Below are 27,866 nucleotides of genomic sequence, written 5' to 3'. Positions count from 1 at the left end.
AGGAACAATTCCTAAAACAATCAAGTGACTGTTGTGGTTGCTCTACAAGAAATCCATTACCAGAACCACAGACTACTTGATGACAGAAGCTTGACTGCTATTTTAAAAAATGGCAAGACATATATGAAATGTATGCACTGACCTAACAAATAGTGATTTGAGACAGGGCATCACGATGGTCTGTAGCTCTGCCCCTGCTAAACTACACACACTACATAACAGACTCTATGACACCCTAGCTAGCAAAAGCTACATTAAATGGGACAAAACTTTTAGTAAATCCATAGGAAACTTCTTTCCCTCCCCAGTTTAAAAGCCCAATTGAATGCCTTTCCATAAGACATTATCAGTGCCATGTGACCAAATCAATCAAATGCCATGCTACTTAGCCCACATGCCACCTAGCTGATCGAAAGTTTCTGGTGTGTGCTATGTTGGTTGGTCGTAATATAGGGCATATAGAGGCTATCCAACATGCTCAACCAATTTTGCTGTTAATCAGAATCTACTCACTACCAGTCATGGGCAGCAAGGTCAGAGTGAGACTAACTTTATGTCATCTATAAATCCCCCTATAATGGAGAGAAAGCTCTGTGTGTGTGTGTGTGTGTGTGTGCACGCACACACACGCGCACACACACATATATAATCACACTGTACTGCTCTTATAAAACATTTGATCTATTTGATGTTTGATATCTTAATGCTTATTGGAACGATAAGGAATTTTGGTTTCATGCAATTTTTACCTGACCACTTGAGGCCATATTTATACATCATCCCTATAAGACATACAATATATGATTAAGTATATATGAAAAAGAATAAATGAAAAGAGAAATTAATTTTTTTAAAAGAAATCAGGCAGAGAAGATTTAATGGTCTTCACTCATCATTTGTGTGATTTTGGTTAAGCATAATGTGTGGAGCCCATCTATTACTCTGTGCAAACTATGATTACTAATTATATACAGTGTGTGAATCAAGTTAGTGTCACAATGTCCGAGACCTCAACCCAATTAAAATGAGAGCTTTGGATCCAAATTTCTTGGCTTTTAATACTATAAAATATTTAAATGAAATGTTTGTTTCTCAGTTTGTCACATTTGTTGAAAAATCAGCCTTCTGGCTTTTGTTCTTCGCCTTACCCGCCCTTGTTATAATGAAAGCTATGGATTTTATAATTAAGAAAAAAATAGGAAAACACTTGACCTATGTTCCTATATATTTGTGCACCCAAATTGCCAAACAATACTTTGGTAATTAAGAATTCTCTATCTGTTGGGTACTCCCCACTAATTTCATTCCTAATTTTTTGTAACCATAGTTTGTTAGGATAGAAAACCACCAATTTGGGTTCATCCAAATTTCTTGGCTTTTAATACTATAAAATATTTAAGAGTCTTATAATAGTATTAATTAATTCAGAACTTATAAGTATATACAGTACATGATTCTAAGTAGAATGTTTGCCATTTTAAAATTATTTTATCTATAATCTATAATCCTGATGTTCAAATTATAAACATTTTTCTGAGTAAGAGGCCACCCAAAATATGAGAAAACAATTTCATTCAACCAAACTTCAAAATAATAAGCTTCCACTAAACAGTGATCTATACAGAAAAGATCCTTCTAGCTTTTCATAACAAGTTTAATAAAACAAAGACAGATACATTCAGCTTATCAATTAATGAAAAAACATTTACATTGCCCAGCCCTAGAAAATCAAGCCAAATTGTCAAGCAATTGCCATCAGTAGAACTAGCTTTACAATAAAAATAATTCCAAAGTACTGAAAAGTGAATGACTCTTCTGGCTATTGTGAGAAACAAACATTTCATTTTAGTGGAATTATAAGGATGAATGGATGATCAATTATAGAAATTCGGCATATGGTTGGTGACAAGGTCAATACTGGAGTCAAAAGAAACAATAACACGCTCCACTCTGCACAACAGTTGAGGTTTCAAATCTATCATAAGTTTCAGACTAATTCCCAATGACTAGACTATGTAGTTTTGATTTCAGATTAAAATATATCCCATTTCCCTCTCCACACCCTGCCCTTGCAACAGGATTAAATACAGCAGAAAGAAATGACACCAAATACTGCAGAACAATAAAAGTCCTGTTAGAGTAAAGATCGGTTTATGATTTTTTTGATAAAAAATGTTTTATGATATGCAGCAGATTTTGCTAATGGCTCTAAGCACCCAGCATTCAGCCGCACCCATAAGTCTTTCCCATAGAAATGTTCTCTCCTTTCTCTGCCAGATACACTGAACTAAAATGCAATTAGAATGAATTATACCCAGTAATTTCTTTGCCAAGGGACCTTATTTGCTTCCATTTCAAAGCTCTAACCAGAATTTCACTGACAAAAGTATTTGTAGCACAACAGCTGTCTAGTGACCTATGCCTACAAAGGCTTTTAAATTACTCTGGGAACATTTCAGGACATTAAAGTTGCTGATTCAATAGCTTATAAGGAGAGAGATCTATTTATTTAAATATTCTTTAAATACTTGCAAGGAAAGTGTTTTGAAATTTTAAATTCTAAAAATATTTTAATACATTGTAGTATATTAGTCTTTTAAACATTACCTGCAAAAAACTTTACCTAGTGTAGATTTCACTAAACCATTTTCAAGAAAAAAAAATCTTCTAAAATTATGACACAGCTGTCATAATGGCTTTTCCAAATACATAAAAATCCAATCACTTCACTAGCTTACATGGAGAACTAGATGAGGCTCTCAACAATGGAAAGCAAACATCCTCATGGTCAACTTGGGTACAAAACAAGAACCTGAGATTTGATTTACACCTTGGTTTTAGGCCAACACTTAATTTTACAAATAAAAATTAACAAACAATAAAATTACCCAAAAGAAATCAATATACACAGTTATATATTTAGAGGCAGTGTAAAAAGAGCATTCATACGACTATAGAATCAAAGTTTTTTACATCAAGCTGGTTTATCATGATGGGGAAGATCGTCCTGTGATTTGAAACCATTCTATCCTTGAAGTCTACCTTTACTAATCAGATTTACAACAAAACATCCCTGTTACTGAACGTTTCTCAATGTCATTCTCAGCATCTGCTTACAACTAGTTCCATCAATCAGCTGGCTTTATTGAATAAGCAAGTTTTCAACTCTTTCTTAACTGTATCCCAAAGTATAAAGAGCTGGAGGTGGAGAAACAATTCCATAATCCTGGATCCAAGTCTTGAAATGCATATGAAGAATGGAGTAAAGAGCAGAGAAGGAATGAAAATGTGACCCTGTCCCATTGATCATGCTGTATACAAAGGATCGTGCTAACGCAAGAGCTGGGACAGGTTGTAAAGAATAGCAAACTACTGGCCTTAAACGGTAGCACCAAGAGCTTACTTTGGGCTCTGGCCCTAAAAGAGAAGCCCTGTGGTCTAAGGAAACATGAGGAAAAAAGAAGGGAGGTCGAGAACAATGAATACTGCAATTTTGGGACCAAGTTCAGTAGTTGCAAGAAGGACAAAGGAAGATCTGCCCATAGATCCTGGCAATAGTCCAAATAAAAGACTACAGGACTTCAGCTAATAAATCTGCAGCAACATTGGACAGGCCCACTAAATTTGGTGGATATTCAGTAAATGGAATTGACTATGAGGAACTAGAATTTTTCATAATCTCTAAACCAGGGGTGTCAAACTCAATTTCACTGAGGGCCGCATCAGCATTGCGGTTGCCCTCAAGGGGCCGGGTGGGTATGGCCAGGGTGGGCGTGGCCTACTGGGTGGGCGTAGCTAGAGTGCATATGGCCTGCTGGGTGGGCGTGGCCAGCTCTACATCGTTCGCATCAAGGGTGCCTATGGGGCCTGGGCAGGAGTGGGACAGATCTGAGGGTCTCTGGCAGGAGGAGGGTCTCTGGGCCAGGGCCAAGGCAGTGGGGGCTGTTCCCTCACTGTTTCCAGGATGGCTTCGCAGGCCACATGAAACCACTTCGTGGGCCGGATCTGGCCCCCGGGCCTTGTGTTTGACATGTCTGATCTAAACTGATAATTACAATATAGACCAATCAATGGGTTCTCTGTTTATAAATCCGCAACTAGTCAAGTATTTTCTCAATTATTAGTCAAAAGAACTTTAACCGTTATCGGCAGCAAATAGTGATCCCATAGCCTTTTCCCAATAAGTGATTTATATTATCTTCATAGCATCACCCAAAACATGCTGAAGGGAGAGAAAGTCTGTTCTCATTACTGTTTTTTTGGCACAACAATGACTGAATTGAAGAATTACAAGACTTTAGAAGTTGCCTATAGGAAAATAAACTGGGCCAGAGGAACTTCTGCCAACCTTTAAAAGATTTTTTTTTTGGCTGTCTTTTCTGCAGGGCATTTTCTTGACAGACCATTTTTTTCTTCATCTACTTTTTAGCAGGAAGATGTTATACAAAGATATTTAAAGAAATGTCTTAAAAAGGAACAAAGTCTTCGTGTAATATGCACTTACCAATTTGATATAAAAAGAGGAAATATATTCAAATTTTCTACAGAAATCCGAAATGCACTCTGGTCAAGGTTCTAATAATTGGAGAAAATGTAGAGACGAATTTTGAAAACCTGTCTAATTTTATCTGCTGTATATTACTCTGTGGGACATAGTAATTCTTTCTAGCACTGGGAAAGAGCCTATATATTGGCTCCGGTAAATTTTTTGTTTGGTTTCATGGTTTACCATATCTAAAGTAAATCAATGAGGCTTAGGTTCATAGCCCCTAGATTTGGGCTATAAAGCTCTGCATGACTACAAAACAGGAGCAAAGTGCTATATTTTTCTGTATCTCTTTGTTGCCATCTAACAGTCTGCAACCGAGATCTAGCAGGCATTATTAACTTAGTTATTATACAATTCATGGAATGCAGTAGCATGTTATGGTAAGCTAATTTCTCAAGAGTTATAGCTGCTGTTCATCAAGGTGTCCTGATACACTTATCTGCCTTCTATCAATGAGGGGAGTGGAACAAACCACTGAAGCTCTGGTTTGTTCAAACATACCGGTACCTGCTGGCAACAGAAATTCACGTAAGCCTGAATTCTTCAGAATGCTGGTTTATCATGATGGGGAAGATAGTCATGTGATTTGAAACCATTTTATATTAAGTTTTGATATTAAAACAGATGTATTTCTACCATTTATGGCAAAAACTCGTACAACTGTTTGTCTAATGCCATAAACTTATTCTCAATATCTGTTTTTTACTTACGGTACTTAGCCTTCCTCAAGCAACTGCTCTCACATCATTGCTTGCATTGTTAGAAAATATGAAACTCAGTATTTGAGAGCCAATAAAACTTGTTGATACAAGACCAAAGACCACTCCAATAATAAACAAAATTCAGAAGCTGATTTAGCAATACTTGTCAGCAATGGTTCTGAATTTAATTATTTGAAATTGATATTCAGTTAACCACCTTCATATAGGGAGATGACAGTTGTTGTTAGTTGCAAAGTCGTGTCCGACCCATCACGACCCTATGGACAACATTCCTCCAGGCCTTCCTGTCCTCTACCATCTTCTGGAGTCCATTTAGGCTCACGCCTACTGCTTCAGTGACTCCATCCAGCCACCTCATTCTCTGTCGTCCCCTTCTTCTATTGCCCTCAACCTTTCCCAGCATTAGGCTCTTCTCCAGTGAGTCCTTCCTTCTCATTAGGTGAAGGAAGCCAAGATATTTGAGTTTCAACTTCAGGATCTGGCCTTCTAAAGAGCAGTCAGAGTTGATCTCCTCTAGGACTGACCGGTTTGATCGCCTTGCAGTCCAAGGGACTCACAGGAGTCTTCTCCAGCACCATAGTTCAAAGGCCTCAATTCTTTGGCGCTCAGCCTTTCTTATGGTCCAGCTTTCACAGCCATACATTGCAACTGGGAATACGCCTTGACAATACGCACTTTTGTTGGCAGGGTGATGTCTCTGCTTTTTAGTGTGCTGTCTAGATTTGCCATGGCTTTCCTCCCAAGGAACAAGCGTCTTTTAATTTATTGGCTGCAGTCCCCGTCTGCAGTGATCTTGGAGCCCAGGAAAATAAAATCTGTCACTACCTCCATTTCTTCCCCACCTATTTGCCAGGAATTGAGAGGGCCGGATGCCATGATCTTGGTTTTCTTAATGTTAAGTTTCAACCCAACTTTTGCACTCTCCTTCTTCACCTGCAACAAGAGGCTCTTTAGTTCCTCTTCACTTTCTGCTATTAAGAGTGGTATCATCTGCATATCTTAGGTTGTTGATATTTCTCCCGGCAATCTTAATTCCAACTTTTGATTCATCTAGCCCTGCCTTTCTCATGATGTGCTCTGCATATAGGTTAAACAGGCAGGGTGACAGTATACAGCCTTGCCGGACTCCTTTCCCAATTTTGAACCAATCAGTGGTTCCGTGGAAAAGGAACCAAAAAATTTCATGCACTGTTGCAAAGCTATCATTAACTGAATAAACCATGAAAGTTAAATTACATATACTAAACTTTAAACCATAGGTAATAAGCTACAATGGGCAATTTTACACACTGTTTCAAATCAAATAACACCAAACCACATCAATATGTGAAGTCAGCAATAGTAGAGAGTAATTGGTTTTCTGATATCTAAAAGTGTTCTTAGAACATATTGCAACCTACAAAGCTACAATAAGAATGACCTGGCTCATGTCCATTCTTGCATTAAAAAACTACAGTTCACTATCAGTCTCTTGTCTCTATATACCACATACAATACATAATCACTGTAACTAGCAGTTAGGGTGAACTACACAGTACTTTGGTGCATCTCAAAAGAGGCAACTCCTGAAAAAAAAGGATGTTCTTTTTGTCACTGGAATTACCACCTTATTTATCAAATTTGCTTGCCACCCATCTCAAAGTTCAGGTGACTCTTAGCACTGATCATGAAGAGTTATCCATCCTGTGTTTTATTTATAAACTTTGGGAATCCCTCAGGTTATCTTCTGCAATGGATTTAATCTTCTCCCATCAAAGAGCAAATAGTCTCACTGGTACCATGTTTAGCTCCCAGCTAACCTTTTCAAATACTTTTTTCCATAAAAGTAATCTTAAAAAAGGATAAAGATATGTATTTAAACTTTCCTATTTGATAGCCAGTAAGTTATCAGAAAATATTTATGTGTAAAAACAATGCACATGAAAACAGAAGTGATTAGTACTCTTAGAAATAAAAAATTAGAAATTACCCCTACCATAAACTCTAGTTCAGTATCAGACTTTTTTAAGATTATGCTATTAAGTACCTGCTCATAAGCCTTGTCAAACAACAGGGAGTTTATATTTGAAAAGTTTGCCAGCTTAGGCACCAAAAACTATTCAACAATAAATCTTTCCTCAGAGAAGCATTTCTGCAGCTTCCTTTTTGCTATATAAAAATGAGCGCATAAATGTCATACTTTCTGTACAATAAAGTTGTTGAAGATATTGCAATGGTTACAAAACTAAAGTCAAGATAAAGAAAATACAAGAAATGTACCACATAACAAAACTAAGGATAATTTCTAGGTAGATATGATGGTGCATAACATTATAAGGTTGATGTAGTAGGAAGCTATTTGTTAGTAGGAAGCTATTTCTTCAGTTTAAATCATTTTCAACCTTCACCATCAAATTTACAGAATCCTAAGAATTATTTGTGAAAAAATGAGGCTAAGTTTGCCAATGCATCTACAAGAAATTGTTGCTACTACAAGCCCTATGGGAGGCATGGTGGTATGGCTGGCATATTTATGATATTCGCAACCTGAATGAACAGAAATATTATAACCTATCCAGAACTTAATTATTAGTGGCTAATTCATGATACTGGAAAATACACTCTGAAAAATATGCTATCCCTATATTATGACGTATCTCCACTGTAACCTTAGCTATTCAGCATCTAGAAAACAACTGCAACTAATTACTTTTTTTAAAAAAAAGTTACCTTATTACAGTAGAGCATCCAAAGTTCATAAAGCCTCTCCCTGGATGCCATCCTAAACTCCCTCTTATTTGGTTGTGAAGTATCCTCTAATCAGGATCCAAACATTCTCCGTTTCAATTTAAATTATTAGCTTCAGTTCATGGACACAACCAAAGAGGAACAGAATTAGTCTCTAACACCACTGCAGAGTTTAAATAAGAAAGTGTGACAATCTGCCCTTTCCTTTTCATTAATGGCACTTTGGAAAATCTGTCCCCTCCTCCAAATAAAATTAAGCTTGTTGATGGATACAGAATATGCAAGCAAACAAAGGGAAATTCTTCAACTCTATAAGAACCATGACTCCAAGAGACTCCAAGGAATGTTCTTGTAGCTGGATTAAATGTCAGTATAATCCCATTTAATTTTAGGTCTTCAACATCTTTCCAATTGTGATATCCTGGGACACTTAATAGTTGTTAGCAATAACAGAAGATGTCTTTTTAATTCTCCAATAAGGCAAACAACATGATGGGGCACCTGCCAAAAAAAAAAGAGGAGACTATCAATTTAAAAAACCCTGCATTTGGAAGCATAAACCCGATTTCAATCACTCAATCCGCTACCCTAGTTAAATCATATGACTGTTGACATGCTTTATTTAAGGAAAGTTTCAAATCAAAGACACCTTGCAAACAATCTTTTTTCCCCATGGAAGGCTCGGTACTTCCACACCTCGTGTCTAATGCTTTCCTTTTAATGTTGAATACTAAACTTCAAAGCAAGGTCTCCCTATCAAGCTTCAAACATTGATGAACAAAATGAGATGTGCCAACTGACTGAAAACGATTAGGAACTGGTCGTTTTCTTTCCGAAATACCCTCCTGCATTAGAGTCAAGCGTAATTCCTTACGCTCTTCCAAAAGTCAATAATCGGAAAGCCAATCTAGCGTTCTGGTTTCCAATGTTTGCCCTCCGGATTTCCCCCCACCCCCTCTTACTAAAAATGCCTCCTCTCGACCCAATCCACCCTCGCCACCGCTTTTTTCATTTGCCCTGGCAAGTTTTACTCCGGGCTCGGCGATGATTTTTTCTCTCCTTCTCGTTCCGAGCCCTCTGCTCGTCCCCGCCCAGGCGAGCCCCACCGCCAACCCTCCTTCCCGGTTCCTCGACCCTCCCCGCCTCTGGACCCATTTCCATGTCTTGCTTCCCTGTCCCCATTACTCCGGACAGCCTCTTCGGAGAGCCCCCGAAGTAACTTACCGGGGACCCCGGGAGGAGACTCCCCGGAGAGGGGCTTCGCCTGCCACGGTCCTTTGCAGCCCCGACCGAGGAGTCGGCTGCTGCGGCTGCTGGCAAATAGGAAGCCACATCGCCCGCTTCGCCGCCCCGCCCACATTCCAGCGCTTCCTCGGCTGCCCCGCCCACTTTCTCCTCACCACACCCGCCCACTCCCTTTCCTGCAGGGCGCAGGAAGATGGTGTCATCGGAAGCGCCGGTAGCCATCTTCCTTCCTGGCATTTGTGTTTCCTCACTCCGCCCCCCCCCCCCGCCCCAGCGCTTCAGAGTTCTCAGGAACTTTTTCTTGCTTGCAAGGGTATTCGCGTTCTAGCCTTCCTTTTGTGTTCGAGCCTTCCTATTTTCCCAGAATGGAAGACGAGGGAAATGGAACAACTATTCTAGTGTCTTAGATCTTAGGATCTGAATGAGCACGGAGGGAGGAGCAGGACCCTACGGACGCCGCCCTATTCACATTTGCTTAAGCAGCTTATTCAGCGCCCGATGGCGTAGCTAGGAGTGAACCTTCTGGCTGAAGTGGTGTCCTATAGCTGATCAGCTACAAAGCAAGAAAACAGTTTTTCAAGAAGTATTTTGTCTAGTGCAGGGGTAGGCAACCTCGGCTCTTTTATGACTCATGGACTTCAACTCCCAGAATTCCTGAGCCACAATGGCTCAGCATGGAAACCTCTCCCTTTCCCCTCAGTGTGGCTGGCTCAGGAATTCTGGGAGTTGAAGTCCATGAGTCATAAAAGAGCCGAGGTTGCCTACCCCTGGGCTAGTGGGACAGTTAGCTAGACATACAGACATAGAGATACAGTAATTATTGGTGCTTGTTTTATTATTTATTCAATATCCCGCCTTTATTATTATTCCCCATAACTCAAGGTGGCAAACATATCCAGCACACCTTCTTCCTCCTGTTTTCCCTACCACAACAATCCTGTGGATTGACCTGAGAGAGAAATTGGCCAAAGTCACCCAGCTGGCTTTTATGACTAAGGAGAGACTTGAACTCATGGTCTCCAGCTTTCTAGTCTGGTGCCCTAACCATTGATAAAAACACTTGTGCTTACAGGTAGTTCTCAACTTACAACAGTTCATTTAGTGACAGCTCAGAGTTACAATAGCACAGAAAAAAGGGATTTACGACTGTTTTTCATATTTACGACTGTTGCAGCATCCCCAAGGTCATGTTGTCCCCAAAGCTGAGGAAAAACGCCAGACACGAGGTGCAGGTTTTGTTTGCTTTTATTGAAGCGCTTCAGCAAAAGGGGTCCCAGCCAGCAAAATGCCAAGACCCAGAACAATGGATTAAGAAAACCTTATACAATTTCACTAAAGCAGAAGGCAGGACAAGGTGGGATATATAAGAAATATCATCTAATAAACATTTTAGAAATGATCTAACCATTTGTTCTATTGGTCTCTAGCCGTCCCTCTTCCTTAACTTTGGCTAATGAATGCTCCAGGAATTATCTAATACACATTCTATTTGCTCCAGGCCATCCCTATTTCTAACTTCTAGCTGAGGTATGCAGGATATCTAACCCTTTGTCATAAAATGGGGCTAAGCTCACTTAACAAATGTTTCACTTAGCAACATAAATTTTGGGGTGAATTGTGATCGTAAGTCAAGGACTACCTGTAAAATATAGTCTAAAAGTACCAACCAACTATATCACTATTGCACCTGCTCAAAAAAAGTAAGACAAACTGAAAATTTTGGTCAGTGCCTTAAAAACAACATTCAGCCAATCAAACCTATAATAATTGTTTCTGTAAATTAACTTATCAGTAAGAATGTGGTTGCAGTTTAAAATGTAAAATTTCTTGAAGAAATGTAATTATGTTCCTCCAAAAATTGTTTTTTAAATGATTAAATGTGGTTCTTTCTTGATTTCTTTAATTTTCATCTCATTCAAGATGGCACCAATGATTGCACAGTCAAACCCCCACCATTTTTTTATGTTGCCATTTTGGTATGGCTCAGCAGGGCTCCACAGAATAAACTGGCCCCATATTGGAAGGATTAACAGATTAGAGATTGTATTTCTGTTCCAATGTGCTCCTCTCCAACCAAAGTAACTAAAGTAACCTACACAATAAGTTACTATTTAGAACAAACTTGTCAAAATGCAGCGAACGCACATTATATCTCTGCTTCACAAGCCACCTTAGTTACAAGCAGACAAAATAAAATGTATTAGAAGGCACAACCTAATTGATGGCAACTTGTAATAATTTCTTTCATGGGAAAACTCTTGCGGGGAAGGAATCGAGTGCATTAAAATCCCCAAACCTGACCTTCCATGCTGATTGTTTGCACAAAAAAATTATGATAGCAAATTGCCCCCAGATTGTTGGGGGCAATTAAGCTGACTTTGTAATAATGCCGCTTGGGGTGTGTGTGAAAGCCCTAATAAGCAGGCATATACATAGAATGAAGGCTACTGCTAAGCTTGTAAGCCGCCCTGAGTCTTCGGAGAAGGGCGGGATATAAATGGAATTAAAATAAAAAATAAAAATAAATAAGTGTTTAGTCACCACTTGCTCAGATTGCAGCAATATATTTGCATAATTTTGTCCTTCTGATACAGTGAAAGTCATCCTCAACTTACAACACTTCATTTACTGACCATTCAAAGTTCGAACAGGACTGAAAGAAGTGACTTATGACCATTTTTCACACTTACGACCATTGCAGCAGCATCATGGTCATGTGATCAAAATTCAGATGCTTGGCAACTGACTCATATTTATGATGGCTGCAGAGTCCTGGGGTCATGCGATGACCTTCTGCAACCTTCTGACAAGCAAAGTCAATGGGGAAGCCAGATTCACTGAACAACCGTGTTACTAACAACTGTGGCAAGAAAGATTGTAAAATCGGGCAAATCTCACTTAACAATTGTCTCGCTTAGTAACAGAAACTTTGGGCTCAATTGTGGATGTAAGTCAAGGATTATCTTTAATTATAATTATGCAGAATGGCGAGATCCTACTTAAATACTAGTAGCTCTCCTCTTTGCACTACACTGTAACAAATAAATAAGAAATGCCTTGCAGACTCAGCCACCTTATTGTTCTATACCTCCAGGTAATGTTTACTCAAAGTAGAAGACAGTTTTAATACATTAAGATGCTTTCATTGCTTTTCCAAGCAATGCTGTCACCGTAACCCTAAATCATAAATCCCATAAAAATTAATGTTACTGCACCTCTGCTTATATTATGGTCAGATTTAAATGCTAATTGAAAATAATGACAAACCTAGGCAATATACTATATGAAAGAGTTAGGGTGAGGATCCTGATCTACAACAACCACTTTATAGGAGGAGTCTCTACTTATTGATATGTACCTCATGTTATTTTACAGAAAACTGTTAACATGGGGAAAATCTAATGAATATGCATTTCTATTTTCAGTTACGGTTTATTGCCCTTTGCCAAGAGGAGATAAAGTACCAACACAAGGTAGTTCTTTGTGGTTTAGTTTGGCAATACGTAATAGCTAACTGTAGCTTTTATTACTTCTAAAACTAACTGTAGTTTCTAAAAACCTTTACTCAGAAAACAATATTAACTACGTGTAATGTAATTCTCAGTTTAATAGTTATATTAAATAAAGTCACGATACGCCCGAGTCCATGGATTAATTATTTGCAACATACCTCAATGGTTAACTGTTCCCCTGGTAAATGGACAAACTGAGGCACTGAATTCTGCCAGATATTACAAGCCGGCACAACGAAGAGAATACAAGGACTTTCATTGTCTGACTTCCTGACTTTCCCCTTAAGGCAGGAAAACCTTCTTGTAACTGTTCAAATAGGGAACGTTTCATTTTCTTTAGGACTGTACAATTAGGATAGGAAACTGGAGACCTCTGGAATAAACTTGGCCTCTTGCTGGCTCTCTACTGCCTCTCTTTTTAGGACAACCCAAAGCAAAGGGATGAGAAGAGGAGCAGCTGGCAGGGAAAGAAGACTGGTTGGCAGTCTATTTTGGAGCAAAATGGAAGAAGACGACTTCCTAATCTGCCATACTCTATTGACTTTCCTTGCTGACCAGAACTATACAAAATAAATACATTAAAAGTTGGCTATGTGCCATCAAGTTATTTCCAACTTCCAGTGACCACATAGATGGACTTTCTCTAAAGCAATCTATCCCTGTTTTTTCCAAGACTTCCAATGGTGCACTCATTGCCGCCGCCATGACTGAGACCAGCCACCTTCTCTTTTCTTCCACCTTTTCCAGCATTAGAGGCTTTCCCAGCAAGCTGATCTTCGCATAGTGTGTCTGAAGTAGGACAGTTTGAGCCTGGTCATTTGTGCCGAGTGAGAACTCTGGATGATTTGTTTAATGATCCATCAGTTTGTTTTCTTGGCTCTCTACATTTATTCTCAGGAGTATTTTCCAGCACCAAAGGTCAAAGGCATCGATACCTTTTCTATCCTGTTTCTTCAAAGTCCAACATTAAAAGTAGTGCCAATTGTTTGCTTCCTACCCAACGTATTTATAACACACAGCAATGACTATTAGGTATCCATATTTAAAGAGAAGCTATAAAAATGTGCAGTGAATTGCTTTTTTAAAGAAAATTGTATTATTTGATTGCTTTGTCATTGATACAATTGGCCCACAAGATGGATTTGTGCAAAAGGCCCTCTGGCCATGGCTGCTACCTGTTTTTCCAGCAGGAGCTGTAGGTTTATATGGACCCCTTCCCCAACTGTATATCATACTGATGACTTTGAGTCCCGTACCAGTGGATGACCTCTTCCAGTAGCTTCATACAACTATTATATAGGAGGGAAGAGACACTTGAGTCCTGAGGCAGCCCCACAAAGGGGCCTAAGACTGGATCTCTTCTTCCCCACTAGCGCTGATCAATATCAATCAGGGAAAAGGGAGGAGAACCACAGCAAAACAGTGCCCCCACTCCCCAGAGCTGGTCAGCAAACTACCATTCCAATGGTATCAAAAGCTTCTGAGAGATCCACAGGATGGATATACCACCCCCATCCTAAGTCCTCCCAAAATCATCTATGGGTGTAACCAATGCAATATCTATATTATAGCTCAGCCTGAATCCTAAGTGAAAAGGGTCCAGATAAAGCACTTCATCCAAAGTCCTCTATAGCTGGGAACCCACCTCCTTCTCTGCAACCTTCCTTAAAAAGGGAAGGTTGGAGACTGGACAAAAGTTATCTAAAACCATAGGGACCGAGGATGGCCTCCTGAGGAGGGGGTGAACCACCACCTTTCAAGGCTTGGAGAAGGGCATGAGTCCAAACTCCAGGTGACAGAACTCACTGCAGTAGGACCTCTGTCCACTTTCTCAAAATTGACCAGCTCAAACTCCTCCCAGATAACCAAGCTAGGCTGAGACTCAGCCTTTATAACTGGATCTGCCTAGCCAAAGTCCACTCCAAACAAAGACAAGTGCTTTATCCAACAAATGCCTAGAATATTTCTTACTATGGTTGACATTATTGTTGACTTTGGCCCATTGGCATAGTGTGGGGGGCGCAGGGGGGGCCGGCCGCACCGGGCACAACATCTGGGGGGGCGCGCTCTCACTCGCAGCTCTCTGCCCCTGCCTGGCTCACTCACTCTCTCTCACTGCAGTGCTGGCTGTGCGAATCTGATCCGAGCCGCCGGGTCGCCGCCCACTGTGGAGGGGGGGGGTGCCAGGCGTGCGGTGCGGTGCAGAGAGAGAGCAAGGGACTATCTGGGGGAGGGACAGTGCAGCGGCCGCCCAGCGCAGCGCTGAGCGCAGGAGAGAACCACACCAGACCAGCCCAGGCAGCAGCAAGAAGAAGCTTGCCTTGCCTTGCCCCGGGTGCTGACAACCCACGCTACGCCACTGCTTTGGCCAGAACATTTGTAGATTTCTACAGCCTCAAGGGCTTCCTGTAAGATGTCTGTTCCAAAGTTGAGCTAACTTAAACAATACATGTATCTCTCCCAGAGGCTGCCAAAATTTGGATTAGAGATATCAAGGATTCCTCTATTCTGACTATATTTACTGCTTTGTTCAGGGTCAAGTCATGCTATATGAACAATTTCTCTTTCGGGGGGTTGAGTACCATATACACTGCTCACAATCTTGTTCCTTTGTAAACAACACGGGCAGTTCTCCAAATTCACATGTTTGAGACAACCTTTTTGGCATACAGTCAACATAATCTCCTTTACTCCTTGAATTCTGATATTTAAAAAATGTCTTTCAAGTTATGTCCTTCTAGGGTCAAAATGCGCAGGAAAGGTGTCTATTATTATTTGTTTATTCACCTTCTATGTAAACAGGAACAGATTATAAATCTCCTCTGCCTCTTTGCAAGCAAAATACAGAAAAAAAGCCCTGAAGTTGATTTTCTTTTTGCTAGGACCTGCCAACAATCAGACTGAATTGAAGCGTTGGAGCCACTTTTGCCAATTATTTGCAGTTTTCTTCTGTGAGCAGGACATTGGAGATTGGAAGTGAGGCCATTTAGAGCAGGGCTTTTCAACCAGTGGTACGCGTACCACCAGTGGTACTTTAGCAACTGGCTGGTGGTATGTGAGCCCTAGCTAATTGTTTAGGGGAAGGTACCAGTAAAAGCGGAGCCGCATAGACCTGGAGGAGATCAGCTGGAGCTGCAGAGCTTGGCAGAATCCCCAGGATCTGCGCATGTGGTAGCATGATAATTGGAGCTTCTGGTATACCCAGAAGAGAAAAGGTAGAGGAGGGTGGACAGAAGAGAAGGTATAAAAGGGGCAGACCGAGAAGAGAAGATGCTTTTCTTACCAAAGCAGTGAGGAGAGACAGAGCGAGCAAGGGTGAGTGAGTGAGTGGTGTGTTTTGGGGGAAGGGCAAGCAAGCGAGCGAAGTGTTTAGCAAGCATGTGTTTTCAGGCGAAGGTTGAGTTAGTGAGTGAGTGAGCTGGGCAGGAGCCCAGGAGAGCAACTACAGCTGATCCATGCTTCTGTGGAGCAACCCAGAAGTGTGGATCACCTGTAGCCCAGTGCTGATCCTGGTGCTTCTGCTAAATTAGCAAGCAGTATGTTTTCTGACAAAGCGTGAGCAAGTGAGCTGGGCAGGAGCCCAGGATCGGCGCACGCAGCCTCCCAGAAACTGACATGTCATCCTAGTTTTCTTTTCCTTTCCTTTCACTTTTTCTACTTGCCGTTGTAACTTCGAACAGTCACTAAGCGAATTGTCGTAGGTGAAGGACTACCTGGTCATCAAGTTTTTGACACCTTGCTAGGCGACGGGTGGTCCTTGGATATTGCCTTATCCTAAAAGAGGTACAATGGGTGAAAAGGTTGAAAAGTCCTGATTTAGAGCGCACTCACTTTTGACATGGAGTAGCTTTCATTAGCCCAGCACCATCCCACGGCTCTATTTAGATCTGAAGTCTCCAGTCACTTCAGATGGCAAGCAAGAGCCTTGGTGGAGCAGTGGGCTAATGCCTCCTTAAGTAACACCAGCTGCCTGCAATTAGTGCAGGTTCGAGTCCCACCAGGCTCAAGGTTGACTCAGCCTTCCATCCTTCCGAGGTAGGTAAAATGAGGACCCAGATTGTTGGGGGCAATAAGCTGACTTTGTAATAATGCCGCTTGGTGTGTGTGTGAAAGCCCTAATAAGCAGGCATATACATAGAATGAAGGCTACTGCTAAGCTTGTAAGCCGCCCTGAGTCTTCGGAGAAGGGCGGGATATAAATGGAATTTTTTTTAAAAAAAGTTCTTTTAGTCGTAGGAAGGGAGCCAAGCACACATAGCAACCAGTACATGTAAAATGATTGTAAGCAGCTCAGGAAGGAATACAGTTGAAATATATAAGTCAATTGGACTAATTAGAACTAGCTGTCTAATGGGCATCTGCTGGCTATCAACTCTCCTTAAAAGCACAATACCCTTATTCCACACTGTAGCCTCCATCATGTGTAGCAGTGCAAAAATGGAATCCTAAGGAGATCTGTAAGGCCACATCTCCATTTCTGGTCTATTGGCTTTCCAAAGACTCTGAATCACTTTATACCGTATTTTCCGGCGTATAAGATGACTTTTTAACCCATGAAAATCTTCTCAAAAGTTGGGGGGTCGTCTTATACGCCCAGTCGTCTTATACGCCGGAAAATAGTACATAAATCAATCGAGCGCCCCCGTTCTTGCAAAGCAACTTCAAGCCTCCTTAGTCCAGTCCCCCCTCCAACGTGACTCTCCCTTCCCACCCCCAAGAGCCTCTAAGCCCCTTCCCCTCCCCCTTGCAATTGCCAGACCCCGGGAGCGGCAGGAAGCCCCTCGCCCAAGCGGCATCTGAGTATAAGCAGATTGCGCTCGGCCGTGCAGGCTGCCGAAAGGTGGGGACTCGGAGTTCCCGCGGTGGTTGCGGCTTCTGGCGTGCCGTTTGCAGAGTCTGGCCTGGAAGAGCGTGTCATGTAAACGCAGCTCTTGCGTTTATTCCAAAGGGTGGGTGGAAGGAAAAGCCCCTTTCGGCTCCGGCGTGGCTGCAAGTTGGTGAGCCCGGGAAGGCACGCCCTCCCCTCTCACTGTGGAGGAAGCAGGGCAGGCTGGCCTCGGGCGGGAGCCAGCAGGGCAGTCCTGCGCACGCGCGCGCTCCCCGGCTGCTAAGGAGTCCTCGGGGAGCCGTGGCAGGCACCTCACGCCCTTCCCTCTTGAGGCGGCACCGGCGGAGCCGTCCGGTGTCGGGCGGGAACCGGCAGGGCTTTGCACCATCTGCATCAGACGGGTCTGAATCGGGCTTGTATCGGACACGGCAACTGGCATGTAAGTATTTTCCAGTGTATAAGACGAAAAATCTTGAAAATCTTCTCAAAAGTCGGGGGTCGTCTTATACGCCCAGTCATCTTATACACCGGAAAATACGGTAAGTTTATAGTATAACCAGTGCTGTTCATATTGCTATTTGATTATAAAGCTTTTGGTCTTAAAATGACAGAGTATATGTTTCTTTTTCAGTCTCGTGTTGAAACAGGAGGTCACGCTTATTCAACCATGCATGTTGTATTAATATGAAATTTGCAGGATATTTCAAGAATGGCGAGATTCAGGAGATCAGCCTGCAGAGGGAGAGCAAGATATTCTGCAGCTTTTTTGTGCTTTAAGCCACCCACAGTCAGCTTATTGCAGAGATGGCTGGCATAATCATTTAATAAAGACAAATGAATTAAGTATAGTATGTAAGCATTTCAGCCCTAAACACAAAACATGACTTCACTGATGCATGTATAATATGCACGGGGAAACCTACCTTATAAAAGAAATTTGTCTCCCTGCAATATCAGGGGGGGGGAAATGAAATGGACCAGACTCACAAATCACGATATCAATCAATTATAAAAAGAAAGAAATGTAGACTTTGACAATTAAATGCATATTTATGTACAAATAGTCATAAGCACATAAATAGTATCATCCTTCAGTCTTTTAGAACTGCATCTATTTGGCTGACTTATGCATCCTGATGCTATTAAAATGCGCCATCCAAATTGGGACGCACAACTGAGATGCCGTGAATCAGCTTTGGCAAAATAACTGGTAGACTTTCTCTTGTATGGCTTAATTGAACAGGAACGTACTTGAGTTTAGGTGGTGGGTGTGGCATTCCGTAACACAAAGGAGAAAGATCCAAGACTCCTTCTTGATTCAAACTCCAGGAATCATAGACTTCAGGTGTAGGGCATGGATGTGGAGGATGTACCATCTTCATGAGTTTGGGCTCCATCACAAGTTTCAATAGATCTTTCTTAAACATTTCCCAGGCATTCTGTCGAAGGAAGATCTGACACAGCTCGTCGTCACTGAAAAGTGGAAGCAACATTAAGAAGTGAATTCCTCTTTTTAAGCAGCAGATCTCCGGAGTATTTTCACTCTTTCTATTTCTAAGTGTCTTAAGTATTGTTTCTCTACGTCGGAATGAACTCATCAGACGTGGTTGCCACATCCCACCAGCATCATTCCCTCTCCCCTGTAGCATTTTAGAAAGTCATGATGACTCTCCTTGTTTCCTTTTGTTTCTTTTGGTTGAAGCTTCTCATCTCACCTGATGCCTGACTTGTATGTGTAGGCTGAGATATGGCATGTAGGCAAGATCTAACCCGGGTTGGTCACCGGGACCAGAGGTTTACTCTTCCAAGCTTTCGAACTCATGCTGGAGCCCCCATCCTCTCTCTACCGGAATATGTGCTTTGGGCTCAAGTTCCCTGAGGATGATGGGCTTCAGTAAATCTCTGATCCCGGTGACTGACCCAGATTGGATTTTGCAACATTATCCTGGGACACATACATTTGCCTCATTTTTGGTGTGTATGTATAAATTAATTATGCCCACAGGGAAAGCACTTTAGATACTGTTCTTTGTCTCTATACTTTATCTACTTCCTGTTCTTGACAGTCAAGTACATTGCATGGTGGGGAGGAAAGGGAAAGTTAAAGTGCTCATTGGGATTTGATATACAAAAAGTGTTGAAGTCGAATCAGCTGGATTCCAGACTGACAGTTCATATTTTCCCACCCAGTACATGTGTATAGGGATTCCACAATGCTGGACACACAACTTTCTGTTACAAGGATGAGAATCATTCTTCTATTAATCAACTCTCAAAACTCCCTCAGGCCCTTTGGTCCTTGCAACCACCATACTAAAATTACTCTCACTGGCACACAGAACCTCTTGAACACTCAGAGATACTCATAATTATTTAGTAATGATTGTTCAGTACTTCAAAAAGAAGGCATTCCTGGCTACAGCTGCTGCTCAAAGTTTTAATGCATTAAAACTGTTTTGGGAAATATTCTGAATAATTTGGGAAGGGTAAAAGATGTGGTTAAGGAGAAGTTTGGTATTTGGAGAATAAAGAAACCAGTAATGTAACCCCATCTTTTCTATCTTTTGCTTTCATACCCATCCATACAGTTGTTCTCTAGCTTACTTACAAACCTGCCCTTTCATATTACAGTGTGCCTAATAAATACTTATTTGGGTTCAGAATTATGAAGGAGAGGACAGTGTACATCTGTAATAAATATTGGAGGAAAATAGGGAAGTTAAATTTACATAGTTATCCTCAGATCAGCTGGTTAGGTCAGGAAGAGAGGTAGGTTTTGAGGAAACCCATGTGTAGCTGTGGGTATATGGACCATTTTTGTTAAAAGAAAAAGAAAGAAAAACCTGACCACTTTGTCTATTTTCAAATATGACTTAACTGTTTTCCTTGGGAAAGACAAACATGAGCCATCTTTTGAAGAATTTTATCAGAGTGAAAATGCCTGATGAAGAATATTAAGGAGACTCTAGTGATTTCAATTCTCTCAATAGACCAGAGGTCCCCAACCTTTTGGGCACCAGGGACCGGTTACGTGGAGAGAGGTTTTTCCACGGACCGGAGGGGATGTGGTTTTGTGTGCTGCCTGCATCTCACGGATGAGGCTTTGCTTGTTTGTGCAGACCGGTTGCTGGGATGCTGCGGCCTGGTAACGGTTCATGGACCGGGGCTTGGGGACCCCTGCTATAGACCAAAGGATTTCTAATTCCAGAATGACAAAAAGTGTATATTACTAATATTAATAGCACCAGTAACACTATTGTTTAGATGTTCAATAGATAAATTGTCTTTTTCCCAGCAGAACAAGATGGCTTCCATAGGATTTCTCCTTCATTTTATCACCACAGCGATGGTCCTGTGAGATAAGGGAGGGCTGAGAGCATGGGACAAGCCCCATCACTCAATAAGTTTCCGTAGCTGAGTGTGGACTTGAACCAGGGTCTCTCCAACTCTAGTCAAGCACTTATCCACTGTATCACACTTGTGATAATCCTGTAAATGGATTCTTGCTTTCTTTTTCATCCCAAAGAAAAAAGTAAGCTAGCTGCTTGGAGTTCTGCACATAATTTTTAAATTTGAATTCCATTCACTAGATACTGAAAATGCTGCACAAATCTCTTTGATCATGATCCATCGTTGATCACCAGCATTTCCACACAATGTTGTCAAATTCACTAACTGCCAGGCTCAACTACACCCACCTGGGATATTTAACTTTTAGTTTGTTCAATTTCATGAGAATGACGTCATCAGCCCATGCCTCAATCTTTTCTTTTTTCAGTCGGATTAGCTCAACTCCATGACTGACCATGACGATGACACGATTGTCTTCCAGATTTACCTAAGAAATACAACAGTGCACCTCTCAGCTTATATCGTGGATAGTGATACAGTGGCCATATGTTCTTTATTTTAAAGAACATTCCTTTATTTCAGAAACCTATTCTTTGGATTTATTTTTTCAAAAACTCAACTTTTGTCCTTTATTTTGGCCATTTAACTTTTAACATACAAAGAGTACCGTTTAATGCACAATCTACAGAAATATTTGCTTCTAATAGCTTTTCATGCTTTTTAGATATTTTTATTAAAATATGTGTTTTATAAAAAAAATTCTTGGTTTTCCTCTTGAATGTTCTTTATAAAGCAAAGTTATAATGTAAACAATTAAACATTTTTATCCTTAGGAAGCTCTTTCAGATTTTTCCCCTTTATTTTTTTCCAAGAAAATATGGCCATTGTAATCATAGAGTGACTTTTGAATGTTTCCAATGGTCCAATAGAATATTGGGCAAGGGGGGATTCCAGTGCTGCATACAGACCATTTGATACATATCATTGAGATGTGTAGCAGGGCAAAAAGCCACTTCCATATATGTTCAGGTTTTTCCACAAAATCTAACTTTAAATCTTTAAACATATATTTTTTTCTTGATATAAGGAAAGATGTCCGACAACTGGCATTGCAATTGCTGAGTAAATGCTAGCAGCTTCCTATCCCTCTATTCTTATTAGCAGAAAGGCCCTAATTATGTTGGGGTATTATAGAGCAAAATCTACAATCTAAATTTATAAGAATTTGAATGAGTGAATGAATTAATTAAGTGTGCCTAAAGCGGTCCTTTGTCACGAAGGTGGTGTGATTGGAGACCAGAAGGTGGCTATACATATTTTCATTCTGGTTGAAACTATTGTTTTCTTTTCTTTTCCCCCCCCCCCCCTATTCTGCTTGATCCTTGATCCCCTTGAATCAACTTGATTATTTTCTTTTATTATGTATGTTTTAATTTTTAGTTTTTAAAAAAGGAGTTCTAGTAATTGATCCCAATAAAGTTCTATATATACACACAGAGAGACAGCCCACATATGGTTATCAATTTATATAATAAATGAACTAAAGGAAATACAGTAGATCCAATGGTGGGATTCAAATATGTGAACAAACAGTTCATTGTGTGGATGCTGCTTCCGGAAGTCCATTCTGGGCTTGGGCAACAAAACATTAGCTAGTGGTTCTGCCAAACTGGTGTGAACTGGCTGAATCCCACCACTGACTAGATCACATTTATTCAGGATTATTTTTGTATTTTTCATGTTAACATAGCCATTGTATCTTTGTTTATTACTATCCCCAAGTGCCACCTTACGGATTTACTTACTATGTAATCTCCTTTATAGAGTTGATCTAGTCGGATATATACAGCTGCGGCAACAGTATTTGGCATTTCTCCATAAGCTGTAGGGTGTGCAGATTTCTGTCTGAATACTCCTGATACAACGTTCTGCACCATCTCTTGTTCATCAGGTGGTACCAGCTCATTAAGGATGCTTGGATTTAAGCAAATAAACTTATATATTAACTGTTGCTTGATCAATGTAAGGATTTACTCTCAAAGACCAATACTTTCCCCTCTGAATTCAGAATAAGAACCAACTTTTTTTTAAAAAAAAATGAACATCTCCAAAACAAGGTCCCGCTGCTCTTATTTTCCTTCCCTATACCAGCCCTTGGAGGAAGACCAAATCAGGAAGAAAATTCTGCAGGAGAACCAGAATTCTACTTTATTTAGGTGGGTCCTAATACAAAATCCTGCAAGTCTGATTCTGCTTTTTCTCCCCTCTCACACCCCAGGATGCAGGGAGGAGCCAACTTGAGTCTCCTCTTAATGCAATCTCTATTCCCAAGATTTAAGGAATACATCTGTCCTCAGTTTCTAAAGATTTGCTTCAAGGCCATTTCTCCACCTCTCTATATCCTAACACTGAGATGAGTCTGAATCACAAATCTCACAGTCCCCAGCCAGCACGTCATGTTGGGCTGCCTCAGAACAGCAGGAGAGAAGCAACCTAGAACTGAGAAGAAATTTCCTGATGGTTAGAAGAATTAATCAATGGAACAACTTGCATCCAGAAGTTGTGAATGCTCCAACACTTTCCACTTTTTAAAGAAGAGGTTGGACAACCATTTGTCTGAAATGGTTATAGGCTTTTCTGCCTGAGCAGGGGGTTAGACTAGAAGACCTCCAATGACCCTTCCAACTCTGTTATTCTGTTAATTTGCAGGGAGTCCAGTTAAGCAAAGCTGCTTTATTACAGTCACCCTTTCCCACAGATTCTAGGTGGCTTACAAATACAAATACAAATCAGTAAAAATGTATAACTTCATAGGCAGCCTGGACTAAATCAAACAAAAGAGTAACAACTTAAACCAAGGGCCCCATAATTGCAGGCTGGGGAGCAAAGGCAGGGTCTTAAGCACTTTTTGGAACCTCAAGAGGGAGGGTGCTGTTGCAGACAGTGGGGTCCATGACACAGAAGGTTTGCTTCCTCAGCCCCATAAAATGATATTTAGTAAAAGAGACCTGGAGCACATCCACTTGGCCAGAATGAGCTGGGCAGGAAGAAACAGAGATAGGTGTTAATTGTTCCCTCAAGGTTGGTTTCTCAGTTTCCTTCCCTCACTCCCTGGCCATGTGAGCCCCCTCTAATCCAGAGCAAATCCAGAAAGAAGAAGGTGCAGCTTTTCAGTTGTACTCTAAAGCAGGGGTGTCAAACTCAAATTTCATTGAGGGCTGCATCAGCATTGAGGTTGCCCTCAGGGGGCCGGGTGGGCGTGGCCAGGGTGAGCGTGGCCTACTGGGTGGGCGTGGCTAGAGTGCGTATGGCCTACTGGATGGGCATGGCCAGCTCTACATCGTTCGCATCAAGGGTGCCTATGGGGGCCTGGGCAGGAATGGGACAGATCTGAGGGTCTCTGGCAGGAGGAGGGTCTCTGGGCCAGGGCCAAGGCAGTGGGGGCCGTTCCTTCACTGTTTCCAGGATGGCTTCGCAGGCTGTATGAAACCACTTCGTGGGCCGGATCCGGCCCCCGGGCCTCGTGTTTGACATGTCTGCTCTAAAGACTCCTTCAAGCAATGTGCAGCTAGCTAATTAGCTGTTACGAACCTTGCATTTCTCATTGAAAGAAGCAAAAATTTGTGAAAAGGAATAATATATTTTCAAATATAAAGACATTAAAATGAGAAAGAAGGAAGGATCAGGGAAATACTGTGGACATAGTTTTGCTTAAACCTCAGTAAGGTATTTGACAAAGTATACCATAGTCTACTTCTTCATAAGACAGAAAAATGTGGGATAGACAGCATCACTGCCAGGTGGATTCGGAACTGGCTGACCAACCACACTCAATGTGTAGTCCTCCATGGAACTACATCAAAATCAAGGGAAGCATGCAACAGGATCTCTCAAGGTTCTGTCTTAGTCCCAGTAGTCTTCAACATCTTCATAAATGATTAAAAGGAGGGTATAGAAGGGGAGAAAGGGACGCGGTGGCTCAGTGGGTTAGGACGCTGAGCTTGTCGATCAGAAGGTCGGCAGTTTGGCGGGTCGAATCCCGAGTGCCGCATAACAGAGTGAGCGCCTGTTACTCGTCCCAGCTTCTGCCCACCTAGCAGTTCGAAAGCACGTAAAAATGCAAGTAGAAAAATAGGGACCACTATGGTGGGAAGGTAACAGTGTTCCGTGCACCTTTGGTGTCTAGTCATGCCGGCCACATGACCACGGAGACGTCCTCGGACAAACGCTGGCTCTTCGGCTATGAAACGGAGATGAGCACCGGCCCCTAGAGTCGGAAACGACTAGCACACATGTGCGGGGGAACCTTTACCTTTACCTTTATAGAAGGGGAAGATCAAATTTGCGGATCACACCAAGCTGGGTGAAATAGCCAACACTTTAGAAGATTGACTCAAGATATAGAAGGAACCTGACAGACCTGAACACTTATCCATCAGTGGAGGTTTTCAAGAAGTGTCCAAAATGGTATAGGGTCTCCTGCTTGAGCAGGGGATTGGACTAGAAGACCTCCAAGGTCCCTTTCACCTCTATTACTCTAATGTTCTATGCTCTATGTAAACAAAGTGGGCATCCATAAAACCTTTTGTACCAAGGGTGCCAATCAACCCTGATATGGCCATCAAGCTGATATGCTGCCAGTGTTCCCATCTCCTGTTTCATTCTGGGTGGTAAGGATAGCAGGAGTGGGGGCTTGGTTGCAGGTCATGTTTCCTAGGAATTTGACCCTCAGGTCCAAATTAAGATAACCCTGCCTTGTATCTCATCCATATAAGAAGAGAGTAAAAAAAACATATCAACCTTTCAAGATATTTTATAACTACAAAGTTCCAGGAGACCTTGGGGTGTCTGTTTCCAAATTTAGCCTACTTCAAAGTATTGACATCAATTTTACATGCTTTAGTACTCTACTCAAAGATACATCTAATCATGCCTTTGATTGTGGAAATGGGCATCAGATCCTTGGGCGGGGAGCTGCGCTCAGAACAACTTACTAAAACATTTTTACAACATTAATAGCAAGTTAATGTATAAATAACAAACTAACGTAGCATTTGGGACTAGGCTTGCCCAAGCAAGAAACAGTCCCTTCAGTATTTCTTCACTTTCATGGGATTTTGTTAAAAATCCTTGTAGGAGCCCAGAATCAATTTCTCACTTTTACAACCCATTGTGAATTTTTTGTGACATGTCAACCAGCAGAATTTCCTATAGATCACTCCAGAGCGAATTTTGTTCCGAGCCAGCTGAAAGAAGGAACAGTCAAATGAGCTGTGCCAGTCATTGAGGGTAACATTTCTTTAACAGAAAATTGCCAGAACTTTAGATAAAGACTTAGAACTGATACTGTAGCTAGGAGAGCAACACTAAATCAAGAGGATATATAGCCAAAGCTTCTATACTATAGTATAGATCTCTAATTCCATTACTGCTGTAAGTGCCACATCTGTGGAACTGTATGACATGTGGCAAGCGAGTGCCCAAATTGGTCAAAAGTCTCGACTTCAGGAAACATGGCAGATTCTTCTCCCAGGAATGTAACAGCGGTGCCCTCAAACAATTAAGCAGAGCTCAGACAATCAACAATAGGCAAATTATCCCTGTTACTCTTTGTACACTCTCAGATATACAAATACAAGGCTCTGCTTTTTTTAGATTTAGATTAGGCAGCTAACTTCATAGATGAGATCATAGTACAGCAAATATAAATTGTCCACACTGTTAATCAGAGAAACCTATGTTTGTGGAAACTAGTGATGGAAAGTGGCTTGAGCTGGTCCTATTCTACAACACACAATATTTATATGTTTGTTTGACTGATTGATTTCTATAACTGCCCATCTCAAGAAGCAACTGTGCGTAGGGTACATTATAAAACTTTAAAACAATCAAGACAGCACAAAATAATATATATGACACCAAGTAAAACTGTTACTATGGATGGTAATATAGCCAGGCAACAAGCCTCTTAACACACTTAGGACTCCAGGCCCTTGGTGTCAGGATCATCTTGATATCTGAAGGGAGAATATTTCAGAAGGCAGGTCTCTACCAACCAATATTCCTTGGCTGATGGGATACTAACCTGTCTGACCAAATTGGATGGATAGAAATATCTGGGACCTGGCCCCAAGCCATAAAAGGCTTTAAAGGTGATAAGCAACACCTTGAACTGCATCCCGAAACACACTAGCAACCAATGCAACTCATGAAGCATTGGTGTTACATATGGGGAATATCCAACACCCTTTACTACCCATATAGTTGCATTCTGCACCAGTTGAAGCTTCCAAATGCTTTTCAAGGGCAGCCCCATGTAGAATGCATAGCAGTAGTCCAGACAACAGATGACTGTGAGCAAGACCTTTGCAACTGATAATAAATGATAATATAGAATCATTATCACTTGGCATCACAGCTTTCTCTTTCCCCACTCTGCTGGGCATTTATTGGCTATAAACTCATGATCCAGATGTCTACTGGGATCCAGGGGCTATATCGTTTCCATCACAAAAGTGTCATTAGCAGAGTTGGAAAGGCTCCTGTTTTTATCCATTTAAATTTCTAGGATCGCCTTCTGAATTCCCTTCCTTAACAACAACAACAACAAAAAATCAATCAACATGCTTAGGTTGCTGAAGTTTTTGGAGAGGATGGAACAAGTACATTACTTCCTCATCCAGTATGCAACTGTATTAAACATTTGAAGCTGCAGCCCTGATTCCAGCTAAGGGACACATCTACTCAAGAGTTTGCCACTTTAAAAGTTTTTCGGGTGGACAGCCTGAAAAAAAGATTCATACACCCTTTATCCTCACCTTTAACTGCATAGAGGTAATCCTTGGTTAACTACAGTAATTGGGAGTGGGATTTCCATTCACCATTTTGATCTGTCTTTTCTCAGCAGGACAACTGGATGAAAACTTCCTTCT

General features: G+C 41.2%; 2 protein-coding genes and 1 long non-coding RNA gene across 5 annotated transcripts in view; 1 reads left to right on the top strand and 2 right to left on the bottom strand.

The window, feature by feature from the left end:
* NBEAL1 (neurobeachin like 1) overlaps positions 1-9,337 on the bottom strand; it is a gene marked incomplete at its 3' end in the record, with an annotated part of 103,728 nt that extends 94,391 nt beyond the window's left edge. For all 3 annotated transcript variants that reach the window (XM_081339542.1, XM_081339543.1, XM_081339541.1), the window contains exons 1-2: positions 9,223-9,337; positions 7,981-8,499 (exon numbers count right to left, since the gene is read on the bottom strand). In XM_081339542.1, coding sequence (XP_081195668.1) covers positions 7,981-8,031 — 51 coding nt within the window. In that variant the 5' untranslated portion in view covers positions 8,032-8,499; positions 9,223-9,337. The remainder of the gene's footprint in view (positions 1-7,980; positions 8,500-9,222) is intronic.
* A 2,946-nt stretch (positions 9,338-12,283) lies between these two features.
* On the top strand, positions 12,284-15,686 carry LOC308667606. The gene is made up of 3 exons (XR_014026330.1): positions 12,284-12,337; positions 12,669-12,716; positions 15,638-15,686. It is a non-coding gene; the product is annotated as an uncharacterized lncRNA (long non-coding RNA).
* A 2,927-nt stretch (positions 15,687-18,613) lies between these two features.
* Positions 18,614-27,866, bottom strand: part of CNBD2 (cyclic nucleotide binding domain containing 2) — a gene marked incomplete at its 5' end in the record, with an annotated part of 32,509 nt that continues 23,256 nt past the window's right edge. The window contains 3 exons of the mRNA XM_081315015.1: positions 18,614-19,056; positions 21,282-21,421; positions 22,740-22,908. Coding sequence (XP_081171141.1) covers positions 18,726-19,056; positions 21,282-21,421; positions 22,740-22,908 — 640 coding nt within the window. The 3' untranslated portion in view covers positions 18,614-18,725. The remainder of the gene's footprint in view (positions 19,057-21,281; positions 21,422-22,739; positions 22,909-27,866) is intronic.

This window comes from Vipera berus (genome assembly GCF_964194415.1).
Source record: "Vipera berus genome assembly, chromosome: 1".
Lineage (NCBI taxonomy): Eukaryota > Metazoa > Chordata > Lepidosauria > Squamata > Viperidae > Vipera > Vipera berus.
The sequence above is the reverse complement of the archived record's forward strand: the minus strand, read 5'-3'. Positions and strand labels throughout refer to the sequence as shown.